Raw genomic sequence first — 20,944 nt, 5'->3', positions numbered from 1 at the left:
TCTCTTTCACTCAGAGCACAAAAACACACTGACACAGGCTCCTCCCACCTCCATGATGTTTTCAAACACTCACTGCTGTCACACAGCAAAGTCAGAGGAGGAATCTCAGATTTCTGTAGCCACATGTTCTCCTGTCACACCTGACCGTTTACTCAGCGAGCTGGTTTTGCAGCTGGACGTCAGGAGTGTGTTGGATGAGTGGAGCTCTGGTGCTGATGGACTGAAAGACAAAAGACCTCTCTGCTGACTTCAGTCAGGCTCTTCTTGGAAATGTGATCAGATGAGAAGAATCTACAATTTATGAGATCCAGCAGAAGAATGTGAACTGACCAGTGTGAACCTCAGCCTGATGACAGCTTGAGACAGAGGATCAACCGTCAAACACTGTTTGGAATTTATTTACTTCAAGAAGTGAATTATTTTTACAAAGCCTTTTTTCCTTTGGGATTTTTGGGATATCAGACAGAGGACAACTGAGTTCAACTCAAAGAGAAAACTTTTGGGGCGTGTGTCCCTTTAAATCAGATCTCTGAACTGATTTTATAGATAATATTGTAATATAGACTGTTCTTTTCCTCTCTACACTGTTAAAACCAAATAAGTCAGCAGCAAATTAAAATGACTGGTTAAGCCAACTTGAATATTTTCAGTAACTGTGACTCAAAAATTGTTTGTAATAAGTTAACAGAACTCAATACATTTTCAGCATAAAACACATTATTTAATTTTCACTCAATACAGTAATAAATAATAATACTTTTAAAATATTTTTAAAGTTTTGTGTTGTAGGGAACTTTTTGGGGACCCCCTTTCCTCAGTTGAAAATTATGAGGTTAATAAACAATAAAGAAAATTCTACTGGCACTCAACATTTTTAAGTTTGTGGAACCTCTAAACAAAAGTCAAGTTTTCACTACTTATTACAAATAATTAATTTTAGTATTTGGTTTTACAGTGTGGACAAGAAAAATTCATAGAATTTTTTAAAAAATATTAGTGACGTCGATATTTAGCCTACTAATATCCCCTCATCACACTACAAGTATTAGATTTTTTTCCGATTGTACATTTATTTACTGCAATTTTTGTGTTGTTGGTGGGTGTCAGAGGAGAACCTTGGCAGCATGTCTGAAATGTCTGCATTGTTGCAGCAGTTCAGTATTTAGTCTCCAGCTTATCACTGCTGTCCCAGCAGGCAGCGCATGAGTGTGCGACCTGTTCAGTGATGATCTGAATCACTGCTTTTCACACCTGGAAAAGAACAAAATGAGAGGAGGGAGGGCAAATAAAACAAGCCGGCACAAAGACAAAAACATGAGAGAGGACAAAAGACTAGCGAAGAGAAGAAAGATGACGTCAGCGCAGGATGTGAGTTTATCAGGCCTGGATACAGAAGCTGAGACAAACTGGGAGCGTGACTGGGAGCATGGAGCAGAGCAGCCGGCCCAGTGGGACTGGGCCTCAGAGCAGATCCCTGCTGTAAGTCGCTCTGAGCAGCGGCCCACAACACAGCAACACAAAACTGATGTATCAAGCCACTGGCCAGGACTTAAGCCTGGTCTTAAGCTAAGGTGGTTTTCACTTCTAAGTTAACACCGGGTGCACCATCTAGGCTTAAGCCTTCCTCTCGCTAAAACTGGATGTAAATCTTATGCTTAGTCAGGAGCATTTATTAAATGTTAAATGAGTTTAATGCCGTCAGAGCTTTGAGAACCATTGGGCAATTGGTAGCTTCAATTTAGAACTATTCAAATCTCATAGCATCACATTACATTTTGAATGTAGCATTCAAATCTGTATATTTCAGCCTTCTTGCTTCCCTTTGTGCCCTCTGGTCCTCTCTTGACTGTTTTTACCCAACTATTTTATGTGTTTGGCAAACCTTAACTGAGAGTCCAAAATAATTCTCGATATTTAAAATCCTGCATTACCTCTAGTTTATTATTTTTTTTTATCCTTTGTAAGTGTCCCTGAGTGGGAGCTTTCTGATTGAGAAATATTGACAGTTTCTTAACTTTCAGTGCTGGACAGGAAGTTTCCAGCTGGTGTGCCATCTTGCCCAAGCAGTCTGTTGATTTGGCTGCAGCAGTGGGTGATGAAATATATCACAGCATACATTTGTAGTCTGACTTCTGTGCAACATGTCATTGATATAAGCCAAACAGCAAAGCACTGATTCTTGTGGTATGTCTTATTTTATACACAACCTATCATTTCCTAATGTTCATTTATCTTCTTGACATGGTAAAGTATGGTGGCATTATGGTATTTTTCTGTTAGAATTTGCTAACATACAAAGAACTGTAGCACTAAATATGAAGTACAGTTAAAGCTGCTTGGAATGTAATTGATTTTACAGTTATGTGGCCATTGCAAAGTGTTGGACAGACTGATATTTTGATCTGATTATGATACTTAATAAAAAGTAAGCGGAAGAGTATCACCATAGTAATATCATCATAGTAATTTTCACTTTCATTAAACATTTCATTCTGAACTACAACTACAACTGTCAGCCTGCTGGGGGTACAAGAAAAAAAAGTCCAAAGTCAGCAAGATGCAGTATCTGGGGACCATGAATGTCTCATGTCAGTCCATCTGATTTTGGTCTGGACTCTGTGACAAATATTGCCTTCCCAAGATTCATGCTGTTGAAAATCTTTGGGTTATAGCATTTCTGTCACACTGTAAGAACATCAACATGTGCACACTTGAGTTCCTCTGTTTTAGTGATTGTAGATGTGTGTTTTGAGTTTTGCATGTATTTCCTCTGTCATCATCTCTGTGTGTCCTCTGCAGGTGTTGAGTCCCACCTACAAGCAGCGTAATGAGGACTTCAGGAAGCTTTTCAAGCAGCTGCCTGACACTGAACGCCTCATTGTGGGTGAGTATAAACAGCATACACTCAACTTTAGTATAAAAATATACTTTAATACCTGAATAAACATGACATGAATGAATTGCCTCTTGTTATGGAACTTGCTATGCTATTTTTTTCTGTACTTTGGAGCTCTGATACACAATATGAGAGGTCTTTTTCCAAACACGGTTGTCATGTCTTGACCTTTGACCTTTAACTCATTCCAGACTATTCCTGTGCCCTGCAGCGGGACATCCTCCTGCAGGGACGCCTCTACCTCTCAGAGAACTGGATTTGTTTCTACAGCAACATCTTCCGATGGGAAACCCTGGTGAGGACACTAACTGAACTAAAAACTCCTACAGTACCCATGTAGTCTTATAATGTTAGTTTTTTTATATGAAGCACTTGTTTTTATGCCATACAATAGAGGTAGATAAGTGGTTGGTAGTTGGTTTTACTTTGTGGCTGACTTTGTTTTTTACATAAATCACTTTCCCACACTTTTTAAAGTGACAGTGAAGCAGCAGACGGAGCATCATTAGCTGTCTGTGGGTGGGGAATAGTTACGTGAGCAATTTCTTAAGATTCGATTGGGTGACTCAAGAGTGGATCTGGCATCTTGAACACAGTACGAGAAAACGCTTTAGAGGACTGTTGGTCTCCACAAACCACAACCTTAAGGTGTTAGATCAGGAGGAGGAGACAAGGGAAAATTCATTAGCTTGATCTCAAGCACATTCTTTGAAAAGCTTTTGCCAAATAAGACCCAAACACACTCCTACTATGATATCGCTCTGCTAGCTACTACAACTGTGGATATATTGTCTTTTCTCTCAAGCTGATGGTTCGGTTGAAGGACATCTGCTCCATGACCAAGGAGAAGACGGCCCGCCTCATCCCCAACGCCATCCAGCTGTGCACTGACAATGAAAAGGTTGGCAGCTCCACGTCTTGACCTTTTACACACTACTGTACAATCTGTCCAAGGTTCATTTATTTGCCACAGGGCTGCACAACAAAATGCAGTAAATGTAGTCCCTTTATGCTACAGAAGAAGAAATATTTTTTGTGGTGGACTGCTGATGATGACTTAAAGGGATAGTTCAACCAAAAAATTAAAATTCAGTCATTATTAGTATTATACTGCTTGTCTGGTGTAATCCAAGTCTCCTACAGACCCAGCTTGCCAGGTTGACTTGAACGACATTATTTACACCATGTTTTTAGCTTAAATCTTCACTGTAGATCCTTGGAGCCACATTTACATTTTCAAGCACACTGTCTGAACTGTGTGTGATGGTGTGTACGGACAATTGAACGGCATGTCGGGGCTTTAGGAGACTTGGATCACACCAGATGTGCAGATGTGTCATTTTATGTTTTTCTGGGGGGGGGGTTGTCTTTTTTTCCTTTTGAAAAATGGTCACCATTCACTTACACTGTTTGGGAGATTCTGCAATGCTGTTTTCCTGTGAAATTCATTTTTTCACTTTTGGGGGAACTGCCCCTTTAAGGAGTCTAGTTTAGATTGTAGTCTGTTCTCTGGCATGTTGACACTGTTCAAAACAACTCAATATAACTGTGTCCTGATATGGCAAGCATCAGCTGAGATAAACCACTTAAAAAGACTTTCTTGTGAACATACATACAAACATTCATCTTACTTCATCTTCTTCTTTCAGCACTTTTTCACCTCATTTGGGGCGAGGGACCGGACGTACATGATGATGTTCAGACTGTGGCAGAACGCTCTCCTTGAGAAGGTAACACTCACTGCATTAACGCAGCTGGTGATGATCATATTTACAATATTACGTAGAATCTGATCAGACCTGCCATCATCATGCTCTGCATGATGGAATGATAATCAATAAGTATTTTATTATATATCTCATTATAAATGCAATATTTTTCCTGTATAGTGAATGTGACAAGCCTTGGCACAGAGATTCAATCCAGCAGGTGAACTGACACCAAAATGTTTCATAGAACTCAGACAAGTGGACTGATGCTCAAATGAGTTTAATGAGCACATTATTACAGAATAATGTTATGTAAGATTTCCAGTGTTCCAGAGTTAAAATATATCATTATCTGCCATTCAAGTTCTGTTTGGACATGGTCCCTCTCTGTAGCTGTCTCCTGCCTCATTCTGTCCTCTCCAACACAAATTTGACCTCCCTACATCTCTTCTTCCTCCCTCAGCCTTTGTGTCCAAAGGAGCTGTGGCACTTTGTCCATCAGTGTTACGGTAACGAGCTCGGCCTGACCAGTGATGATGAGGACTACGTCCCTCCTGATGAAGACTTCAACACCATGGGGTGAGTTTTAAACACAACTTAAAATGCTTCCATCCTATCTTCCATTTCATGTTACACTTTACTTACTCATGGTGACAGATCATGTTTTTGCATTTGTAACATGACTAAATATTTATATATGACATAACTGCTTCTTTCCGTATTTCGTGAACTGTTTTGGAAACATTTTAGCTTCGAAGTGAAACAAGTTTTATATATAATATTAATAACTAAATACCAAACTATTGTAGGAAAGTTAAATAATGAAAATAAAATGGTGTTTAAATGTGTCAATTAATAATGTAAAATAATTATTCTTTTTTTCCTTGTAAGGTCAGTTTGAATTAGCAAATCTAGTTCATAGTTTTACAGGCTTATATTGTGAGATCCAATGAATGATTAGCAAAACAAATTGGTATATTTGTATGTAACACCCATTTTTTAGAAGTGGGACAAATTATGTTATACCAAAAAAACTTCAGAAATATTTATTTCAACACTCTAATTCCATTTTTTTGCTTTTAAGAAAAGTATTCTTTAAGGATTTATATGTATAAAATAAATTCATGAAATGTTTTGTTGTTCTTTTTTTTTTTTTTAATTTCTACACTTGCTCTGTGCCAGAAACACCCTTGTCCCACACAAGAATTCAAAACTTGGAACAATTTAAAAAAAAGTGTTAAAAGCCGTCAAAATCTAAAACTAACAATACCTACTGAACGCATAGGTATGCAGATGTGCTATTGTCATCACATCACATCGACTTTGTTTTAACATATTTTTCATGAAAATGTTGATTTATAAAGCTGCTTCCCAGATTTCCCTAACATGATTTAATCAGGCATAAAAAGGGTTAACTAGACCCTAAGGACCCAGGTCTCACTTCCTGGTTTAAAAAGATTTAGATGAGATGTGTCTCAACCATAACATGTCTCTGCAGCCCTTCTAAATCAAAGCTAAATAAGAATTATGGTTTAAAAATGTGTATTTTGATTAGCATTAAGAGAACAAGCAGAAAGAAAAGTAAAATGGCTGCTCGCTACAACTCTGCTGTAAAAACCAAAACCCACTCAAAATCCAGTTTTGTCCCAACTCTCAAGCACAAACTGAGGTTATGTAGATTTGTATGCTTCTCTATAGTCCTTCACAGAAGACAGGATGGACCAAAAATTACCATATAAGAGGCTTAAGCTTTGAAGAGTCAAAGCGAGGCACAGACTGGTCAGACTAAATAAAGCAGTAGTTGAATATATCAGCTATGAGAGATATTTATGTATATGTTTTTTTTTTTAAAAGCTGCATTAGGGATTTATCCAAACAGACCCAAATATATATCTATCCATCTTGCAGGAGAATCAGTAAAGAAAACCATAAACTGTGCCCACCTCCATCACAGCCATGCCCATGCATGTGTGTAGCCCCGTGCGGGCAGTGTGCAGCAAGCTGGTAACCTTGACCTACAGCTGCTGTCCGTCTCCGTGGTGCAGGTACTGTGAGGAGCTGCCCGCGGAGGAAAACAACGAGCACAACAACAACGACACCAGCGACGCCCTCGCCAAGAACACCGAGGCCAAGCCAGACGTCAGCCCCCTCCTGCCCCACAAAGTCTTCCCCAGCAACACTCCACCGGAGCTGTCCGCCACTGACGCTCCGGGCCTCGTAAGTAGGCAGATTAAACTGCGTGTCCCGCTGCAGGTGCTCGGATTATTTAATAAATGTTTCTCAGTCACGATCAACTTTATCGGACGGTTAAGTTTAAACATACAATTTTGGCTTAGTGCCTTTTCCTCTAAATTTTGGCAGTGACTTATCCACTTGAGTCTCCTTAAACTAGCTGTGGATGCCAAATCAGAAAAAGAAAAGACTTCAGGGAAAAGAGAGGAGAAGTGGCTCTTCGTTCATACAGGTTGCAGACCCCAGGTCTAAATGAACATATTGTAAATATTACCTGAACACATATTAAAGGCTTTTGAATCTTATAAATGTCCTTGTTGGCCTACTGAAAATTCCTACAATCTTAGGAAAGATCAGTTTATTATTGATGGTGACTATTACTCAGCCATGTGCCAACAGCAGTGCAGTGTCTTCTGTGGGTCTGCAGGAGCTTTGGCACATCTGAGAAAAGACTTTGAATCGCCCTGTCGTATGAAATGTTCTAGAAATGAACTTGCGTTGCTTTGTTGTCTCTTCCTGGTGCAGCAGTATGAGTTGCCCCCTGTGGAGGACGTAGCCAGCTCCCTCCCTGACACCGACCTCCTGAACCTCCCCATGCTGGAGAATCGCAGCAGCCAGCAGAGCAGCCAGGCCCCCTCACCGTCGCCGGACCTCAACGACAACGAGGACCTGCCCACCGAGCTCAGCGACTCATCTGAGACGCATGACGAAGGTATGTGATGTCACCAAGCCACACACAAAGAAATCATTTTAGACATATAATACAACATGCAATCGTCTCCCTCGACATAACCCAAAGTGTATGATAAATCTGTGTTGACTTTTTTAAAATGTCCATCTGTTCAGTTTCCAGCTCACAACACACTCACACACAGAAACGTCTTTTGTGCAGGTGAGGTTCAGGCTTTCCATGAGGACCTGAGCGGCAGGCAGTACATCAACAGGGTCTACAAGTTCGGTGTGGACAAGATGTATGACTTACTGTTCACTGAGTCTGACTTCATCAGGGACTTTCGAGAGCAGAGGAGGTTCTCAGGTAAACCAGCTGTAGAACACACACTTCTCCTGTCTCATGTCTGCTGTGTAGACATGGATCTTTTTTCTTCTCCACAGTGGCTTGTTTTTAAAACTAATTTTCTCAGTTTAAAATATTCCTTATCTTTATTTCCTGTGAGCACCTTTATTTTAATTATACATTGATTAGGAAAACTTGATTGTCACTGTAACGCCTCAGAAAGCTATTAAATGTCATGTTGAGCTCAGGCATGACCTCAGCTTAAAATCCCTGACACTGACACTGATACGTGAAATTAGAATCCAGTTGTGCTGCTGTCTCTGTTGGAAAATATTATGAACAGTATCATTTTGTCATTTTTAATCAGATTTCAAATTGAGGGTGTAACACTGAGTAATATTTACCTGCAGTGTATCTAAGGTGTGTGGTATAGACAGTTACATGAGGACATCTTACTGTTGATGTCCTCGGTGGAGACCTTAAAGGGAAAGTTTGGATTATTTGTGGTTGTATGAGGTACTTACCCATAGTCAGTGTTTTATGTACAGTAGATGGCAGTTGGCACGTCACCAGTTTGGAGAAACAGCAGTACTGGTGTAGGAAGCCATAAGCAATGTACTGCTCTGGACAGGGTCAGCAGCCAAACGTATTTTAGACACCTAAAAAATCAATATCAGTTTAAGTGTACAATGTATTTAGAATATTTTCACAACATTTTTTTCTGACAGGAAACCACCATTATGTAAGACAAATATCACTCTCCAAACCAACCAAACTCCTTTGACAAAATCAGTCATTTTAACTGTCTCAGGAGATACTGAGCTGCTGCTGCCTGTACCTGTTAGTTTGTGTTATTGTGGGACTTTTGTTAAATTGGAACAAACATTTTAAAATGCATTCCTTCTCTTCATAGTGGCAGAAATGATCACATCAAGAAAAAAATGTATGCACCTGACTATTTTTACAAAACTGTGAACCTGTTCTTTAACAAACATATTGAGTGTGTATCTTTCCTTATAAATCATGCATTGTTTACATCCATATTTATATCTCTTTTGGTGGTTTATTGCAACGTTTCTTGGTGCAATACTGACACTAAATGCTGATCAGCCAAGTAGTGTAAGCAAATAATAGGATAGGAGTCGCATCACCCGCTTCCTCATGTGCATGCAAGACAAACACTGACCTACTTATAAACACAATGCTGCTTAGTGTTACTAGCGATCAAAAACCCCAGTTTCCCTTTAGGTTTTTCATATTTTCTCTCACAGACGTGGTGTATCACCCATGGGGGAAAGATCAGGATGGCAACCAGACAAGAGAGATCATGTACACCATCGCCCTCAATAATCCTCTGGCTCCAAAGACAGCCACAGTAACGGAGACACAGGTCGGTGGACTCACAGCATTTAGTTTGAATTAATCATTTCTGATGTATTTCTTCAAATCGGTGTATTGAACTGTATCCCACCGTGTGCTGTTTTGAGTTCAGACTCTGTACAAGGCGAGTCAGGAGAATGAATGCTACATCATCGATGCAGAGGTGATCGCTCACGATGTGCCCTACCACGACTACTTCTACACTCTCAACCGCTACATGCTCACTAGAGTGGCCAAGAACAAGTGTCGTCTCAGGTAAGAGGAAAATATTTCACTCTAACATGCATCTCGTGACAAGAACAAAGAGGACTTAGAGAGAAATGTGCTCCATTCAGAAAACAAGTGCTGAATTAACTGCATCAGAGCCAGACTGAGGCTGTAAAAATTTACAACAGATCTCAATGAGGACAAGAAAAATGAAAAGAGCAAGAGTTTGGTGACCACAGAGTTCAAACGTATGTCATGACAAGAAACACTGAAGTTAGTCAGCTTGCTGCTGAAGTTGAAACAAAGTCTTTGGTTGTCTCTTTCACTCCAAAGATATTCTGCGCTCCTTCTCTAAATGCATCACTGAATCCCAGCCACAGTAACAGTAAGTCTTATGGGTCGTTGTAAAGTCAAAAGAGGAAAAAAAGAGAACTGTCTGGAAATCTTTATGAGTTGCAGCAATGTTTTTTTTTCAAAATTATTAAGTATTTTGTGTGTTGTTTTTACTAACTTTCACCAAAAACAATACCCAGATTAAAATAGAACTAGAACAGGTCTCTCAGTAGAGTGCAGATCTCTACCAAACAACAGATGGTGAGTCTGCCAGGTACAACCAGTGGAGATTTGTAAAGTTCAGCCGATATTAACATGCTACAGTGATGTCCTATGAAATATTTGTGTGTAATTTTGTCATAATTGGCGTATAAAATCTTGAGTTATGGCCAAAAATGTGTTCAGTGATGTCACTGTGACCTTTGACCTTTGACCACCAAAATCTAATCAGTTCATCTTTCAGTGCAAGCTAACATTTGTGTCATGTTTGAAGAAATCCCCTCAAAGCCTTCCTGAGATATCATGTTCACAAAACGGGATGACCTGAAAACATTTTGCCTCCAGCTATAAAAACATGAAAAAGTCAGAAAAATTTGTTTTCGTCAAGGTGTTTTTTTTTTAGAATTGTGAATCACAGATGTCCTTCAGGAAGTATAGTTTAATGAATGTGCACAAAAAAATTAGGCTGATCAGTCAGATAGTATTTGGTGTGGACAAGCTGTAGTTCCAGTGATCACTCACATACGCACACATGCACAGAAGCGATTACATGATACGCCCTTGGCTTACTCCTAGTGGGGATAACATAAAAGTCCTAACTTAATATACAGATGCAAATAAAATCTGTATATCTGTAATAATCTTCATCTAATTCTTTGGCACCATGAAATGGCTGGTGAATACAGTACACAACATTTCATAGTGTGCATTCAGTGCAGCCAAAACAGATAGAGGTGGGAAATTTAATATTCACTGCACTCCACGGTAACTCATAGTTCCCGGCAACGTTGCAAAATAACAGGATGTGGTCTATAATGGACATGGAAGCTCCACAAGACAGAGCCAGAATAGAAAGCCAAATCATCATCTTCAATATCCTCTGTGAATAAAGTTTTCTTCATTATCAAGTTGTCCGCACATCCAAGAGTACTGTTAACCTGAACCGCTAATAGCTAATTGGGCATACTTGTAATGGTGCCATTTTGCCAAAATTTAAACAAATATTGGCTACACACAAAAATACAAAATCACCTTTTTTTTTTTTAAACATGTTTCCTACAAGGACGTCAACATTTTAAAGTGTGTGTGTGTGTGTGTGTGTGTATTTGTGTGTCCTGCAGGGTGTCCACAGAGCTTCGTTACAGGAAGCAGCCGTGGGGGCTCGTGAAGGGCTTCATTGAGAGGAACTTCTGGAGCGGCCTGGATGAGTACTTCAGACATTTAGGTGAGCACACATTTCATGAATCCCACATAGGATTTTTTGTTTTCCTTTAACTGCTTTGTTTAAGACCAAATATAAGAGAAAAGTGACAAAAAAACATTTATGCATGAGGCCTCCTGCCTTTGCTCCCCTTTGAAAGAATCACACCATTTCTCCTTGGCCTATTAACACATCTGTCTAAGGAGCTTCTTATGACACTGCATACCGCTTTTCTCTTTTGGTCAGCTGTACATGTGCATTTGTACATCAACAAAGTGCAACAACATGAGACACAGCAGGCCAGCAAATATTACTGACTAGTCCAACAGCAAGCTCGCCTTTTATTTCATGAATCTCTCGCCAGTGGCTATAATCCTGGTTTTGTCCGGCGACCTCTTCCATTTTTATTTCTCTGTCTAGAGTTGGAGCTGAATAAGTTGGATGTGGTGTCGGTGGAGTCTAACAGACAGTCACCCAAGACCAAGGCTCTGAGGAGGAGGAAACGGGGGCTGGTTCATCACCTGAGAATGCCGGGGAACATGGACGAGGCCTTGAGCCCCATTACTACGCCTGAGGATGAGGAGGAGGTGGACATCCAGCACATCAAACATGTGGCAGGTAAGGATGTAACGGTTCACTCAAAGTATGCGCCTCAGTTTTAAGAACTCAGTTGGGTATGTATGTTGGTATGTATCATTTATTTTGACAAAATGTAAATATTCAACCATGTAGGACTGGATATAGTTAAAAAATGTTCAATACTGGTGCCTGAACAATACTTTTTTCAATACCAAATCCATTTTAATAACAAGAAAATTACATTGCATTGTTACAAATACTCAATTTAAAGGAAGAAGCTGTTCAAAGACCTGGTGGTAAAAACACAAAACATGACCCTTGTTTTCCTGAATGCTTCTACAGCATGTAACAGTAGAAAGCTAATCACTAGCATTATTAGCTCTTGTGCAAGGATGCCTAATGGCTCACTGATGTGGATGAGATTTACTCTTTAAGTATTGAAATTTGATATCGAATGGCAAGGAATTTTTCGATACTTGGTGCCATAAAAGTATTGACGTTTGATACCCGTGGCCATAATTCTCACAATATAACAGTTATAGCACAAGAAAAAATAAATAACAAAGGTCAATAATGTTTTTTAATGCTCAATATTTTAATCAGTGTTTTGATCGTAATTTTTTTTTTTTTTGATCACTTTGAATTGTTCACTTTATTCAAAATTTTTTGGCCTTAATGAAGTTTTTTGATAAATTGAATAGTGTGGCTCTTAAACCAGCAAATTACCTCTCACTGTTATATCGTTCCCCAGTGTTACAATGCACCCAAGTACTCACATAGTGATTGTGTCGCAGATGTCTAATAGAGTTGATTTGTTGTGATTAGGCTTTATTGATGAAACTTTATTTAAGAAATATCCCATTTAATCACTCTACACAGAGGTAAAACTAATTCATAACTATGTTAAATGTTCACTGAATGAATTAGTGTCTGTTTATGAGTTGTAAGAAATCATAGATTATTTTTTAGAAGGAGTGGATGTTTCTCTGTGAACTCGGCTCCAATAAATGTAACAGGATTTTAATGGATCGCGGCAATTCGCCCTGAATCCACACTGAACCTTTTATACCAACATTTAATTTAGTCCTAAAAGGGAATTAACCTTCCAAGTTATTGAATCAATCACCTTAACTGATATTTACCTTGACAGACACTGTGGGATGGTGTGTTTTCAGTCTCTTTTGCACATATATTTAATCCACGAGGCACTTCGTCTTATGTGGAAATGATAGTGTGTCCACAGACAGGACTGATGGAGAGCAACAACGTCGTCTTTTAACAGGATATGAATTTATGGAGGTTGTAGATTCCCTGTAACTTTGAGAAGGACAAGTGTGTGCAGTAAAATCTGTTCTGAGATTCTGTTCCTGCTTTGTGTCTCGTCCTCCTGCAGGTTCCACACAGACCAGACACATACCTGATGCTCCAGGGGGTCTTGCACTTTACAACTTATCCAGACTGCTGCTTCTTATCAGCCTTGTGTGAGTTATGCTGTCACTTTTATATTGTCTTTAATCCCCATCTGCAAAATACTGTTTCAATTTAGTGAATTGAAACATAGTGAGAGGTTTTCATATGTCTTGTTTTGTCTGATTAATGGTCCAAAACCCAAAGAGATTTAGTTTATTGGGATATAAAACTGAGAAAAGCAGCAAATCTTTACATCTGACTGAGAACCAAATGACTTTGGTGATTGATTGGCTGATTATCTGAATTAATGTGAATTAATTTTCTATCAACTGGCTAATTTTCCCACTAAGAAAAAAACATTCTTCTGATTTCTTATCCGCTCAGCTGTCTCTGTTTTTATCACTCGAACACATCTGATAGAGAAGCGGGGAGTATTTGAGGACTTTTACTTCTTTCTGTCTTTGTACCGTTGTTTTTGTCTTGTTGCAGTCTGTTGTAATATACTTGTCTTTCTCTGATCTTATCTTCTGTCTTCTATGGCATCCCATAGGATCTGTATCAGGTATTTTCATCTCTGCCACGGCCCTGATTCATCTCAGTAATTGGCATTAAGTGACTTTGTAGATCAGTCTTTCTGTGTTTTCTCTCCCTTTCTGTCTGTAGCCTGATCCTGCTGGTGTTTCTCAACATAATGTTGTTCTACAAGCTGTGGGTGCTGGAGTACACCACGCAGAGTCTCACGGCAGCGCAGGGACTGAGCCCACATGAAAGGTAACAGCATGTTTGGAGTATCTCCAAAAACTCTGCAACTCACACCAGAACTATCTAGATGGATAAATAGCACTACAGGCCAGGAGAAAAAGAAGAACAGCAAGCGATTTCAGCTGTGCTGTGTGTCTGTATGTCCTGTCTGTATGACTGTGTCTCATCAGCAGCACGCCTCAGAGTCAGCTGGAGTGGGTACAGCTCCTGGACTCCCAGCGGCGTTACCGTGACGACGAGCTCCAGAAGTGGAAAGAGATACTCAAATCATCAGTGCTGCTGCTTGATAAGGTGAGACAGCAGCTGTTAATGTTTTTTTATAAAAGCTTTGTTTGGCTTTGTGTTCAAGCGGCTCCATTTATGATGTTTATGAAAGTAACTTTTTAAAGAGCCATAAAACAAATCATCAGTAATAAATACTTGAGCTGTACTGAGATGAGGTTTAATTTCACAACAGTGTCAAAGAATGCTGTCATTACCTGGCTGTCATCAGTGAAGGCTGCAGGACAGGGAGACCTGCAGAGCACTTGAGTTGTGTGGTTGTGTCTAAGAAGGGTACCCCAGTATAAAGTCTCAATTTTTTCTAACTATACAAAACTAAATGCCAAAATATTTGGAGTCTGTGCAGTAGTGACCACTGTTGGAGTCAAACTTTCAAGTTCCTGCCCACACGGCCGGCTGAACTCAGGGCATAAAACCACATTTTTATGTCATTAAATAACTAACTGAAGCCAAACTGATCAGAAACATGAACACTTGAACATCAGTTTGATAAGAAAAACCTAAAATGTCGGTGAAACTGTTATTTGACATGTACTTGATGTTTTAGTTTGGCCCATGTCCCACTTAGTAACAGTGGGAGGCTGAATTTAGGACCTGTACTGCAACCAGCCACAAGGGGGCAACCGGGATGCTTTGGCCTTACTTTTGGGGAGCTGAGATGCTATCTACTTGTCATATATATTGTTGAGATAACACGCACCAAAAATAAAAAAACGTGTACAAATCTTGCATGAGTTGCAAATTAAGGGTTCCCCTGTAGAAATGGATGATTTGCATCCTGGGAAGTCGAAGAGGGATGGGTCGGAGCTTGTCTCTCAGAATTACATCTCAAATGCAATTGTCTGGCATTAGAGCACAGATTAAATGGTGCCATGGGCCAAATTTAAAAATTAAAAATAAAGTTAGAAAAAAAAAAGTGTCAAAACCGGCACTCATCTGGTCAGAGGCCAAAAGTGCACATGCCTGAGTTTTATGCCCATCAGGATGCCCATCTTCTACAGTACCTGAATTCTTTCTCTCCTGCCCTTTCATCCAGCTCAGAGACTCCCTTCTTAACCTCCACAAAAGCATCGGTATCAGGGACAATGACCCTGAGTCCGAAAAACGAAGAAACCAGCATCAGTGATCGATCACCTGAAGGCATGTGGACGTGATGTGCAATATTCAACCTACCTTCTCCGAGGCTGTGGAGGGAGCCGGGCCTTTTAAAGTCAGTGCTTCGACTTCAGCCGGAGAGATTCTCAAGAAAAGACTTGAGTGTCCTCACCACCCGGCAGGAGGTGAGAGCGCAACCACCACGTGTCCTGCAGAGACAACATCATGGGCAGGACTCGTCTGTAGCTTTACCTCTGTCTTGTTCATCTGCATTCCTCCACACAACGCTGCATCGCAAAGTTTTTTTTATTTCTCGTCACACACAGACAAACATCAGACTGAGCCAAAGCATGCAGCTCCTTCTGGCTTCTGCTATTTTACCAAATGAAAATCTATACTGGCATTACATGGATTTCACTTTCAGAGGTGCAGAAATACATTTTCATCTCGTTCGAGGAGCTCCAACAGCTGCTTTACCGCTTCGTTTTTTTGATAAGACTGTAATGAATTCGCAGTATTTCTTTTTGTTCTTTCAGCAGAACTATGAGGGATGAAAATGTAAGTGTGTGTGTGTGTGTGTGCGTGTGTGTGTATGTGCATGTGTGGTTTGATTTTTCAGACGTATATGGCAGTCAGGGCTATTTTTACAGGCATATTTGGCAGCTCAGGGCTGGTTTCCCTGACACTTTATGCCACACTCTTGTGATTCAACATTGTATGTTTATGTTGTCTGTGGCTTAAAATTCTCTGAACTCTGGCTCGAGCATTGCTCTGCAGTTCTGATTTAGCGACATGTTGATAAGGAGGATTTGATTTGCGAGCGGAGAGAATGTATGGAAAGAAAAACAGGAATGCGGTTGAAGGTGGCACGGCTCCAAGTGTTCTAATGCGTTGCCAAGGGAATAAAGAAATGTTGTGTTCACAGCCAACCATTAATGTCATTCCAGTGTTCTAATGATTTACATCTCCACTGCTTCATCACTGCCAAGGCTCACATGTCAGTAACTTTATCATTAATCTTATTTAAGCCGTTAAATTCATGTGTGATTGTCATGTAAAAGTCCTGTATGTGCTGTGGGCCAACAGGAGGATAAATGTCAGATGCAGCTAAATTAAATATATGCTACCTGTCTGCAGTGATACTGTTTGATCTTCTATGAAGTCCTGAGAGGAGAGTGAGAAAACAATTCTTGTGATCCATTTTTTAATCAGGTCACAATTGTTTTGTCTCCTGTTTTCATGACTGACATGCACATTTCACCCCAAATTCTAAAAAAACACACATTTTTCCTCGTACCTGTAGTGCTGTTAATCCATCTAGATAGTTTTGTTGTGAGTTGCAGAGTTTTGGAGATATCTGTCCTAGAAATGTCTGTGTTCTCTGCAGTATAATAGAACTGGATGAACTCAGCTTATGGTGCTCAAACCACCAAAAACAATACATGTGGAAAAATTTTTTTCAGAAATCATGACCTGGTTCCTCAAGATAATCCAAACACCTTGTTGTGAGCAGTTTTCATGCAGGGACTATTTTCTCTCTACTGAACTACACCTGCCAACTGTCAGTAGCACCACACTTCATTTTCATACTGTCTTAACATAATATTAGCACCACTAGCTGCTAGTGTAGTGATACAAAGTTGGTGGTGTGTTTCAATAGAAAGAAAATAGTCCCTAAATGAAACTGCTCACAGCAGAGTTTGTGGATTATCTTGCATTACTGGGTCAGGATTTCTGGAAAGAGACGTTGAGGTTTTCTTTTCTCTTTTGTGCGAGAGAAGGCAGACATCTTTATGGCTGATATCTCCAAAACTCCGCCACTCACACCAAAACTATCTAGATGGATAAACAGTACTACAGGAAAGATTCATCTTTCTAATATTTCTATAGTATTTCTAATATTTAAGTAGCTTTTTTCTTTTCTTTTTTTTTTACATCTGTGATGAAAAGATTTGTTGTTGTAATGCTGGTTTTGGCCACAAGAGGCTGATGTGCACCACTAACTGCTGTCCTAAATAGGACTAAAAACATCCATGTTTTCCTCCAGGTGATTTCTTTTGTCACACAGGAGAGAGAACAGTTTAGATCAGACTTAGAAAATGAATCACAATTTTTTTCCCCTCACTTTTCCGTACAGACCAGTAGCAGGAAAACTACCCTGCCTGGTTGTCTTGAGAGGCAGGCTTCATGTCCTCTATAACTTGTTGACTTCAGTTCCAGAGGAACACTTGTCTCTATCAGTGGTATCTGTCTCAGAGGAATGTTTGCTTGACAAAACACCACACTGTTCATTGTTTACACAATGTTTGTTTCAGCTTTTACATGTAAACAGGCTTTAAGTTTATCCACAGTTAATGCTATAATTCATGTCCATAGGTTGACTTGGTTTCTGTCACTTTTTGTTTTTTTTTTTACTGATATTTGTTCAACCTGTGAAAATATTTGCTGACACAATAATGAAAGCCAAACAAATGAAACGTGTAAATGCTGAAATGTTACAGAAATCAAATGTAGAACATTGAAACATTGACATTTTGGCGATGTAAGGTTTCCATGCTTCAGTGGTGCATGCAGATTGTGTTTTATAGTAGATTTGGCCTAAAGTAACACATTTCATTAGTGTTTAACATGAGTAATCCTCTAAAATGTACCATTTGAGGAAAGGCTTCTCAGAGGCATTCAAGGTGACCACACATCCTAACCCAAATTACAAGCTGTTGTCCCCAATCTTGTTCTGTTTGTCTTTGAATCCATAAAAATATTCTGATCAAATCACTTATGCAGGGTATAATTCTTGCTGTTAGATATTAAAATGTCTTGTTATTTTTCAAAATATGACAGAGTGTTATTGATGTGTTTTTACTTGTCTATTGCACTTATTAATCCATCATAAATAACAGATTGTTGATGTCATTTGACCTGTTTTAAACCAGATGACAGAGAGGAGGAGGAGGAGGAAAATATAATATAAATATATCTAAAAATTGTGTTGGTAAGCTCCTAAAGCTTAAGGACAATCACATCTGCTGAAATGACATTTAAAATCACTGTAGACACTGATGTTATTCTAAATTATTCTATATTTTAATCCTTCTCACATGACCTGCTCGCCCCGAAGTCCCCTGTCCCGAGTTTCATCCATTCTCCTCTGGTCACCCTGGAGGAGTCATTGTGCATGGTGCAAAAACCTGCAAGTTCTTCATTTTAAATGTCTGAAAATCTGTAAATTGATGTTTAATTAAATAAAAAGGCAAAGATTAGTTTTATTTGTATAGTGTAATAGAGAAGAGGGCTTTTAAAGCCATTACAGAAATGTGAAAAGATGTCACTGTTAGTGACTGTCTTCTGAAAAGTACTGGACTGACAGCGCTAACAGTTCTTTATTAGCTGTAATCATAATCTGAATCCACATCTACAAAGAAGAAAATCTGCTTTGATTCATGGCAAACGCAACTGGAAAAATAATATGATATTCTCAATTTGACTTTCCACATTTTTAAAATGATCAGTGGAGAGAAAAAATGCATTTATACACATTTTATAAAATTTAGGATTGTAAATAAGGCTTTGTGAAGTGGAAAAATTACACTTATATCTGAATATTTGTGCACAAACAACTTAATTCATATTTTTTTGCACAGACTGACACTGGTGATGTGAGAACTCATCTTCATTTGTGCATGTGATGATCGGTTCATAACCTCAATGTCTTAGTCTGACCTCACTTCAGGGTCCTTGCGGGTGCAGTGAAAAGTACTTTCAAGGTTTAAAAGGTGCTTAAGTTGTAGATAAATTGCTTGAAATTGCAATTGCATTACTTTCATAATAAATCTCTAACTGAATAGCTTGCTTTTTAGGTAAATAAATCAAATACATCACAGCGAGCCTAAATGCTTTTGGCTTTTGCACAAAATTAACAGTTTAGTTTTTATTTAGAAATTTAAAAGCATTAAAGACCTAAAGAACAAAGTATGTAAGCTTAATATTATATTTGTATGGTGCTACTGTTTTCTTGTGTTTCTTGGGACTATTTATGTTTTCAGTAAGATTTTATAATAATATTTTTTAATGTGAAGAACAGTAAGGAACTTAATGTGCACATGTGCTTCACCCCCCCCCCCCCCACACACACACACATAAGTCAGTGCCTAAATGGGCCACACCACTCAAAACTGTTTGGAAACGCCCCCGGCCTCCTCATGCTGCTATATACTGTTTACTAACCCTGATTTCCAGTGTGCTGGAGAAGTTGAATGTGACACATCAGAAAAAAAAACAGAGAGGCAAACTTGTCTACTTGCAGACCTGACAAACCTGGGAATACAGATTATACAGCGTACAGAAGTGTATAAAAGTGAAATAAGTGATATAAAAGTAGTGTTTTGCACAGATATTCAGATAAATGTACAAAATTTTCTTCCGCTTCATGAAACCTTACTTGCATTTGTGAATCTTATAAAGTGCAAGTAAATGATAAAGACTATTTCTCTCTGTAGTGCTCTACACTGGAACTTTACAGATCAGAGGTTTTATGGTGCTACACCAAGCTGATAACCTCATTTATTTGAAAAATTTTTTTTTTTAAAACAGATCAAATGCAGATGTTTAGATAATGTAACTTCATCCTAAATCTTGACTCTTGGAATCTCTCACTGAAGCCATGTGGCTCCTCTGTTGTATATGAAATGCACGGCTGTCCTATTAATGTGAGTGATAACTTCATGTATCTGTAGCACAGGGTTGATTTGAACGCATGAGTGTGAAAACACTGTAGACGACCCTGAAAGTAGAACCCCAAGATCAGTTCAGTGCAGTCTGAAGTTTAACCAAGTGTCAGTCACAGTTTGTGAAAGTATGATGTGACAAATCTGTGTTTGGTAAACTCAAGTTTCCATGACAATCCCCAAAATGTAGCCTCAGCTTCAACTCTCTGTACACACACACACACACACACACACACACACACACACACACGAACACATTTCATCTTGCCTTCATGTGTAGCGTTGTATACTCCTGTGTGTGCTTACAGTACCTGACCTGTCTTTGAAAACCTATTTTGATCTGCATATGAATCTAAGCTTATTTATACTGAAGTGATAATGTCATGGATGTTGTTGTGTAGCGTTATAACACAGATTATAAGGGCTCAAATCACGCTGGCAGTGGATTGAGGAAGAAAAGGGAAATAATGTTCCAAGATGCAAGTGAATCAAGACAGAGGAATGAATAAAAATGAGAAAAATGTCTGAAAAATGTGTGACTTTGTGTTCTTTGTTGAATAAGTTCTGACTCACTCCCACAGTCACACGGCTGGTTATCTCTGGGATAAAACGGGCTGAGTCAGTAACAGGTCAAGTTCAACCCGAGAGCATTTTTCTGTTCTTACATTGTTCTGATACAAGTTATTATTCACTCAGCATTAGTCTTACTGCCAGATGTTGCTCCACACTACAGTCAGGCAGTGATCAGACATCATACAGACTGCAAATCAATAGAAAAAACTACATTTCACCTATAGCAATGTGTAGCAGCGATGTATACTGGTCTTTTGCTCTGATGGCAGTCAGACACCACCCGCCTGACAGCACATTATATATGCATATAGATACATATCACACATC

General features: G+C 39.2%; 1 protein-coding gene across 5 annotated transcripts in view; it reads left to right on the top strand.

Annotated features, from left to right (window-relative positions):
• The window catches only part of LOC146318676 (protein Aster-B-like), a 29,121-nt gene extending 12,489 nt beyond the window's left edge, over positions 1 to 16,632 (top strand). Inside the window, exons 1-17 of one of the 5 annotated variants that reach the window (XM_084730775.1) lie at positions 74 to 1,479; positions 2,800 to 2,884; positions 3,088 to 3,191; positions 3,702 to 3,797; positions 4,546 to 4,626; positions 5,069 to 5,184; positions 6,627 to 6,822; positions 7,363 to 7,549; positions 7,730 to 7,873; positions 9,124 to 9,242; positions 9,345 to 9,487; positions 11,113 to 11,216; positions 11,613 to 11,810; positions 13,165 to 13,252; positions 13,845 to 13,952; positions 14,114 to 14,234; positions 15,262 to 16,632. In XM_084730775.1, coding sequence (XP_084586901.1) covers positions 1,267 to 1,479; positions 2,800 to 2,884; positions 3,088 to 3,191; positions 3,702 to 3,797; positions 4,546 to 4,626; positions 5,069 to 5,184; positions 6,627 to 6,822; positions 7,363 to 7,549; positions 7,730 to 7,873; positions 9,124 to 9,242; positions 9,345 to 9,487; positions 11,113 to 11,216; positions 11,613 to 11,810; positions 13,165 to 13,252; positions 13,845 to 13,952; positions 14,114 to 14,234; positions 15,262 to 15,351 — 2,193 coding nt within the window. In that variant the 5' untranslated portion in view covers positions 74 to 1,266 and the 3' untranslated portion in view covers positions 15,352 to 16,632. Of the gene's footprint in view, positions 1 to 73; positions 1,480 to 2,799; positions 2,885 to 3,087; positions 3,192 to 3,701; positions 3,798 to 4,545; positions 4,627 to 5,068; positions 5,185 to 6,626; positions 6,823 to 7,362; positions 7,550 to 7,729; positions 7,874 to 9,123; positions 9,243 to 9,344; positions 9,488 to 11,112; positions 11,217 to 11,612; positions 11,811 to 13,164; positions 13,253 to 13,844; positions 13,953 to 14,113; positions 14,235 to 15,261 lie in introns of those variants that run through there. The other 4 variants (XM_084730776.1, XM_084730774.1, XM_084730773.1 and 1 more) reach the window with 4 other exon arrangements.
• Positions 16,633 to 20,944: the final 4,312 nt, after the last annotated feature.

The sequence above is a fragment of the Lutjanus erythropterus genome, chromosome 11, assembly GCF_056507025.1.
Source record: "Lutjanus erythropterus isolate fLutEry1 chromosome 11, fLutEry1.hap2, whole genome shotgun sequence".
NCBI lineage: Eukaryota > Metazoa > Chordata > Actinopteri > Lutjaniformes > Lutjanidae > Lutjanus > Lutjanus erythropterus.
This window is presented reverse-complemented; position numbering and strand designations above follow the sequence as displayed.